Below are 7,771 nucleotides of genomic sequence, written 5' to 3' on the forward strand. Positions count from 1 at the left end.
CTCGGCAGGAGAAACACAACATGTTGCGGATATAAACACTGCCAAATAAACACTGTTCATTCTCGGTATCATATGTTTGTGTACTTTAAGGCAGTGTTTCCCAATCCTGGTCCTCGGGACCCAAAGGGGTGCACGTTTTTGTTTTTGCCCAGGCACCCACACACCTGATTCAAATTAAAGACCTGATGATAGGTTGATTACATCATTCAAGTGTGTAGTGCCTGGGCAACAACAAAAATGGGCACCGCTTTGGGTCCCGAGGACCAGGATTGGGAAACACTGTTTTAGGGGACTTGAGTGTACTGTTCCTCCTGTTCAGACAGTGAGCCATGGATTTAATTTCAGGGGCTTAGGCGCCACCTAGTGGAACGCAATGCATCCTCATTCCCAAAGGGCGCCCTGGTCCGATTAGAACCCAAAAGCCCGGATCTGAAGTGGTGAACAGTATAGTGAATAGTGTCATGTAAGACCTCAGCGAAATAATGAGTGTGTTTATAGAGGGAAACTGTATAACAAAATTTAAAAAAAATAACAACGACTTGGGATCAACTCTCTTGCTCACCCGACAAAACAACAAGGCATTTGACCTTTCACCACTCCGCTCACCTTTCACCACTCTGCTTGGGGGGGATCACCAGCGTATCTTTGCTTGCTGGCCTAAAGTTCTGATCACTCTGTCACCTTGCCACCCCAATCAGTGACCGCTGAACAACATGCTATTCAAATGTTTTACAGCCAGATGAGAATCGGTTGTATATCAAGTTTACCTAGTTTTAACTTAAATAAAATATTTGGTTTGAGTACAGCACATTAATAATTGATGCATTCTTATACTATCTTATGTGTTAATGTGATAACAATTGTTTGTTATTTTTACTATAAAATAATCAAGCAGTATACAGGTTAAACAGGCAGATATGTTTTAACACCTGCAGGAACTGTGACACTGACAGTTTCACACATTTTATTCATAGCAAGTCCAGAGGTGGTGGGTTGAAAGGGAAGTAAATATAGAATAACCTTCAGTCTCCTCTCTACTGTCAGAGGACCCATAAGGTTAGTAAAATACTGCAAGGTGCAAGGTAAGACATGTTAAACTATTCTATTATACACAGAATTACTATAGTACCACTATACAAACAAATATTGTTTAAGAGATCAAGTCTCGAACATTGAAGTAAAAACTAGCCTAACTTGGTCAGCACAGAATCTGCCCAGATGTGGTAGTTCATCAAATATTAAACATACCAAATATTCTGGTAGTTTACTGGGTAAAAGTAAACGTTCAGAAATTCAACTAAAAACGTATATTCATATTAAGGCTCATTTGCTTTGTATAAAGGTATTTTTTATGGAACAGTGAAATGCAAAACAATGAAAAAGGCTAGTAAATGGTATGTTTTTGTAAATGTTTAAACCTTCTGGTAAGTAGATCGAAATACTTTAATGAATGACGGACCGTTGGTGGTCGTCAAGTGAACAATGCGTTGACTATCCGACGTTCCGCAGTTTAGTCATAGTGGAATCTAAAATGGTTCTAAAAGAAGGTACAGAAAAGAGAACTACCTCAGGCTTGTTGAATAAGTTCTAGCTCAAAAGTTTCAAGTCACCAAAGTCTATTTCTATCTCTGTCCATTTCTGCTTCCACCTTTCTCTGCAGCTTCCCTCAAGAGCCCCCCAACCCAACCCCCCCCCCCCCCCCCCCCCCCGCAGCAACCATGTCCAACTGCACCTCTACAATACCCTGTTCGGAAAACTGCTGCCCACCAACTAGCTGGGGTAAAATCTTCGGTCCGGTCCTATTTGTTCTCATCGTGCTCAGTGTGTGTGGAGGCCTAGCCTATTGGTGGTATCGCCAGAACAGGCAAAACCGGATGAATGGACCACCACCGCACCCGTTCATCGCGGATGATCCATTAAGGTCGGCCGGACGCCATACTGAATGCCACAGTGCTGTGGTGGTGTGCCATCCGCCCACAGTCTGTCAAAATCCCTACGAGAATATACTATTGGGGAAACACGAGGAGCCAAAGACCGGCCCTGGTTGCGGGCAACTGTCAGGAAGTTTAAGCAGTGAGGGAGATTACGTCACGTACGATCACTCAGATGGGGAACAGGAAGACGGCATCTATGTTAACTACACCGGGGCCATCCAATGAGAATCCTGCAGGACTTCAGGCAACAGAAACCACAACAGAATGTTGTTCTAGTGGGGATTTTGATTGAATGCGTATGCTTTTGATATGGAGTAATTTTTGGATGACAGTTTGAGGCTTTAAGTTGAATTGAGACTATTAAAAATGCAAGCTTTCCTTGGGATTAATGACACAATCTCTCTGGTGGTAAGAGTGTGCATGCTGTATATGCTATAAACATGTCTATTTTATGAGCTATACAGAAATGTCAATACATTTTGGCAAAGTCATTTATTTTCGATGTAATTAAGATGAGATTTGATCTGATTGTAGTTAAGTTTGAGACGGGACGCAATAGATAAGCAGCAGATCAGTAACATGCCATGGTATGGCCATTGGGGTATATTTGATAACCTTACCATGATGTGGGTCCAATTAAATGACACAGAGAATGTGTTAAGAAATATTCTTGCAACAATTTTGCTATTTCAACCTATTTCCATTTTCTTTAATAAAATGTTCTCTTTGCTTCATGGAAATGTAACTTCTTTTGGCTCTTTATTCCATAAGTTTGGATTAGAAATCAACAAAATATTGAGGTTGCGGTACAGATTCTCAGCTTATATCTGTGGATAGTGTACATATCATTATCCCCACTTAGAAACGCTTTTTATAAATATACCCATATTTCAGGCCACAGAAAGTTGGCTTGACATGTTTCTGGTTAATCAAATGAGTTCTGTCACATAATTTCTGCAATCATAAGAAAACTGAAAATGTCTAGTCTTGATTGTAGGCTTTGTGTCTGCCTTTGGGGTCTGCTACTGGTGTCTGCCAACTTGAGAAGCAAAGTGCTATTGAAAAACAAGGAAGCCATTTTGACTCTGACCATTTTTCTCAGTTGGAAAAACATGTAAGTGTTGAAACTGACAGAATTAAAAGATGACAGTCTGTACTCTTGCCTCATTCATATTTCCACATGCCTTGAGTGTACAGCAAAAATTGCTATTTTCACCTCACTGTCCCAATACTTGTGAAGATATCGGGAGGTACTGCAGGTGCTTAATTTAGACATTACTACAATGCCAATCATTTTAGTGTACATGGGGCTAGGTATAAACAGTAATGTCATTTCTAAATGGCAAGACCAATTATGTACACAAAACAGAGAGTCATATGACAATGGCTTGACAGGCAGTCAGGCATCAGGGAATTCTGTTTCCATTCAATTTAATGTTAAACTGGGGAGTGGAAAAACATTGATCAGTTCACTTGAGTGGCCTGCACAATCCACGGATCAAACCCAATACAGCAGATTTGGAACAGATGGAACAGGCGATGTGAATGTACCACTATTCAATATGCAGCAACCGCGGGATGCCATTGCATCAGCATGGACCAGTGTTCTTCATTGCGAGGCCTGCGGGCGCCGGGTGGCCCCTGATGCATTAAGGGTTGCATTATTTTGTCTTGTGGCGGCCGTCAAACTGGAGTGGGCCCTCTTGGAAAATTTGCGAGGAACACTGGCATGGGCCAGAGAATTCCCCCAAAAAGTTAGTTCTGAATGGGGTCTGGCCCTGTACTACACGTGTGTACCTTGTCATATGGCGACTGACGGAATATGACCGTCAACTATTGAGCCTTTGAATGATAGGGCTTGGGGACAGTGCTGATGTCATAGGCCCACACTTTGTCTAGCCCCTCCCCCTTGCAGCAGGTGTGGGGCCAACGAGGAAAGGGGAAGCGACACACCACCACCCGGGCACCTTCAGGGAGCTCCCTCACCAGCTTTTCCTCCAGAACCTCCATCTATCAGTTAGGAAGGACACAGACAGGAAATGAGTTTATTTCCGGGGACAGCAGTGAACAGGTTACTCAACTCGAGGCCCGGGCTTCTGTAAAAGTGAATCTTACCACAGCAGGAGTTAAAAATACAGTCACGTTGTTGTATGGTGATAGATCCGCCTGCATAAGGACAAGGACAGAAAATATCAGTGAACCAAACAGTGAAGCGCTTTACGAACAGCAGGGAAGGAATATATAAACTGCTACCAACCACTTCAAAGAAATCGTATGCATAATCGGAAAGCTAAACTAAGCATGGCCTCTGTACACCCTTTCACACACTATGCCTCTGTGCCTTACACAAGGCGTGCAGACATAGCTTACGTGCTCAAACACCACACACAGTACCTTCCAGAAATCCCTGCCGACAAAATTTGCTTGAGTAGGTGGCGTTCCCCTCCACAGGGCTCGAACCCGCGAGTAGGCCAGCAGCACTTTGTTGATCTCAAACCCGGTGCATTTGAACCCAGCAGAAGATGCTTCGAACACCTGGATGGAGTCACTGTTCAATGCTAAGCACAGCTACAGCTCTCACTGAACAACCAATAACGCGAGACAAAAAGAGGATATAAGGAATGTGCGTTGCACTAGCTTTTATTTTGTATGGGGGTGGGGGGCAGACCAACCAGGAACCAGCTGACAATGTTTATCTGTAAAGCATCTATATACAGGGTTCCTCCTGATAAACTTGATTATTCGGTTCAGTGTCTTCTCCGTTCAGCACACTCTCCTTGTGCGTGTGTGCGTATGAATGTACATATGTATGAGGTGCACAGCTGTCTCAACCATCTTTGGCTAACCAGCCCTCTTCAACAGTGATTTTATGCATTAGCAGGTTCAAGCGAAGGTCGGTTATAATCTCAGGGTGTGTAGGGGGGGTCCCGACTCACCAATCTCCCGTCACCGGATCCTAGGTCTGCTAAACGACCCTCACGCCCTTCAAGGAGCTTCATGACATTCATAGTTTGCGCCTTGCCTGAAGGAACATACGGCACCTAAACAGAGACAGTATTTAAACACGATCTGGTCTCAATCGTTGCAATGAATATGAAAATACACTTAAGTAACACTTGGATTTCATCACAACTCTCAAAACACTTTCATTCGTAACTGAAGGAAAGTTCCTTGGTTAAAGTAAATATTTCCCCCCCCCTGAAGGCGACCATTACGGGGATAGTGGTGTTAGTGTGTTAATAGTTATCTGGTTATTATTAGGGTCAATGCCCTGGGTGCCTCGCAGTCAGTGATGCTGCAGGGGGCTTTCAACAAGTGCTCCTCTGCTTTGCACCGAAACCAATTAACGGACAGTATCACATGACTTCCGTTTTTCAGTGCTCTGTTGCGCGAGAGGTCCGTTCAACATCACTTCCTGGTGACAGCCCTGTTTGAAGATACTCCGGACAGGATGACCTGATAATTTCATTGGAAAATCATTAGTTCCTATACGAGTCACGCCAGTTGCCAACAAGCAGAGCTCGTCCATCTGTAGAGGATCTGTCCTCATCTCTACAAAGAGCGATTGTACATTACGGTCTTATTTGTCTTAACGGTCCAATCCAGTAGAAATCCACATTTTATGGACCTGAAAGACTGTGGCCAGAGCTGAGCCATGTTAAAACTTGCTGCCCATTCTAATGTGAGTCCGGACACACAAACAAGACACGCCAACGTGGGCGAATCATTCTCGAATTGAACCAAGCCACCGCCCACCACACACTCTTCATCCATCTTTCTAACTCTTCGTCATCTCTCCTGGGAATCACATGAAATAAGTCAAAGTTTAAAATCCCTAAGTTACTGTACCTTGAGCCTGAAGGGCACTTTAAGACCTGGCATTACAAACATGGCCCACAGCCCGTAAACCCCAGTGAAGATGGCCGACGTCCACAGGGCAACAGAGCGGTTGTTCTGGGAGAAGTAGAGCAGCCTGGTGCTCTGCTCCTGGAGCATGACGTCCACAGAGTCGTCCATCTTGATATCCCCCCCCTGTAACCATGCAGAGATACCAGGTCTACGGTCACGGTGTTATTTTACTGTGCTCTGGTTTTAGCAAACGTAGGAAACAACGCAACCTCTTAGAAAAAGCTTTGCACAGTCCCAGGGGGCAGAGAGCTCGTAAGTCCAAGACAGAACCGCAGCTCATTAGTTGCAAGTTTGAAAATGTTTTGGATGAACCCCGTGTCATCCTCATTTGGGGGTACGCGTGTTCAGCAACGACGCCGCCACTCCGTCAACGGTCATGTTCATTAACCTGCCCTCTTTAACCCAATGGGAGGATCTGAAAGTGAAAGGTATTGACGGGTGAACTCCACCAGCCACCACCTCCTCCCTCACAAGCTCAGAGATGACTAAACACCTTGTTACACCACGTTCAATACGCATTTGGAAATGAATCCTAAAAAATGCATTTAGTGCAGAAATACAATACCATAATCTTTTTTCAAATGATTAGGTTTTGTGCTTTGATACCTTTCGAAATGATGACATTACCTTAAATGGCCTCGTCAAATTCTATAGTATGAGATTACATAAAAAAATATCCAGCAAGATAAAAAAAAAAGATTTAATTATTTATATATTTTTAAAAAAGATTTAAAAAAATAACATAGCTGTTACAGGTAGAGGAGAAATAAACCACATTATGACATTTGACCTTTCTTGTCAATTGAATGAGACAAACTAAAGTAGGTAATGTGGAGTTTGAACAAGTAGACATCAAAAAGACACCTTGTAGAGAGTGTTGCTTTTTTACAGTTACTTGTTTTTCATTATGTTGAGTATTCTTTGGTAATCCACTATTACAGGTCTTCATTGGCCTACCTGGTCATTTTCAATTGCAGATTTCACTACCCTATAGTCCTTGTATTTCAAATCCGAATTGCTGGAAAACACAGCTGGAAAATGTGTCACGGTCCAAATAATTTCCGAGATCACTGTATTGAGTTCTTCTTTTGCGTCAAAGATCCCTCCATATAGTGCTCATGTTGGCCACACGCACACGTCTGTCTACTCTAAAAAACTATTCCAGGAGTTTAACAAGTAACTATATTCACCCGTAATTTGATGAAAGCGAAAGCGACATCTCAAAGAATAAACACTGAATGTCATTAAGATTATCCCCACGCCAAGAAGCCTTGATGCACTGCCTATGACATTATATTCCTAACGCCACTCCAACGAACGTCTTTTGACGATAAAGCTGAGGGAATATTTATTTTTTAACTCGTTAGGCAATTTAATATTTTCCCTTTTAAACTCAACACCAGGGGACGCCATAGAATAATATCATACATTATCATACAGGTATCTGATTGTGCTCGGCTACTTCGTAACAGTCGGAAGAAAAGTGATGGAAATCCTACGTCGCTACATCGTATTAGAACTTGTATTGCCTAAACACTGGTAGCCTAATGCATGGTTTGCAATTTCATCTCAAGCCCAAAGTAAGCGGTTTACAAAAGGAAATAACGCCACATTATGGCGACATTCTGTCGACATAGTCGCACATTCAGTCGTGTCCCATGTATATTACCATTAAAAATATATATATTGAAACAGCGATATTACAGCAACAAGCTAGTTAACACGTATATGTTCTTTCTAAAATAGCGACCTTACGTCAAAAAACGATTATTTTGCTGAACTTCCCAACAGAATTACAGTCAATAACCCACCTCGATGCGCCAGACTCAATTCCAGACTGGCATGTTCTGTACCAATCAGATTTTTGTATGAGATTACTTAACCCAATCAACACCTTTTTCGTCATCGATGACAATAGACTACATGCC

The 7,771-nt window shown here is 42.7% G+C and overlaps 1 protein-coding gene across 2 annotated transcripts; it reads right to left on the minus strand.

The window, feature by feature from the left end:
- Nucleotides 1-3,075: 3,075 nt before the first annotated feature.
- LOC105021743 (adenine nucleotide translocase lysine N-methyltransferase) lies at nt 3,076-7,731 on the minus strand. 2 transcript variants are annotated; one of them, XM_010889620.4, is made up of 6 exons: nt 7,655-7,731; nt 5,784-5,966; nt 4,871-4,975; nt 4,329-4,469; nt 4,050-4,100; nt 3,076-3,944 (listed from the first exon to the last, which is right to left on the minus strand). In XM_010889620.4, the coding sequence occupies exons 2-6, from the start codon at nt 5,949-5,951 to the stop codon at nt 3,768-3,770; spliced, it is 642 nt and encodes a 213-aa protein (XP_010887922.2). In that variant the 5' UTR covers nt 5,952-5,966; nt 7,655-7,731; the 3' UTR covers nt 3,076-3,767. The 2 variants fall into 2 exon arrangements, with proteins under 2 accessions (XP_010887922.2, XP_010887920.2); XM_010889618.5 differs by lacking the exon at nt 7,655-7,731 and having other exon boundaries at nt 5,784-6,464.
- Between the last annotated feature and the right edge of the window lie 40 nt (nt 7,732-7,771).

This window comes from Esox lucius, chromosome 14 (genome assembly GCF_011004845.1).
Source record: "Esox lucius isolate fEsoLuc1 chromosome 14, fEsoLuc1.pri, whole genome shotgun sequence".
Lineage (NCBI taxonomy): Eukaryota > Metazoa > Chordata > Actinopteri > Esociformes > Esocidae > Esox > Esox lucius.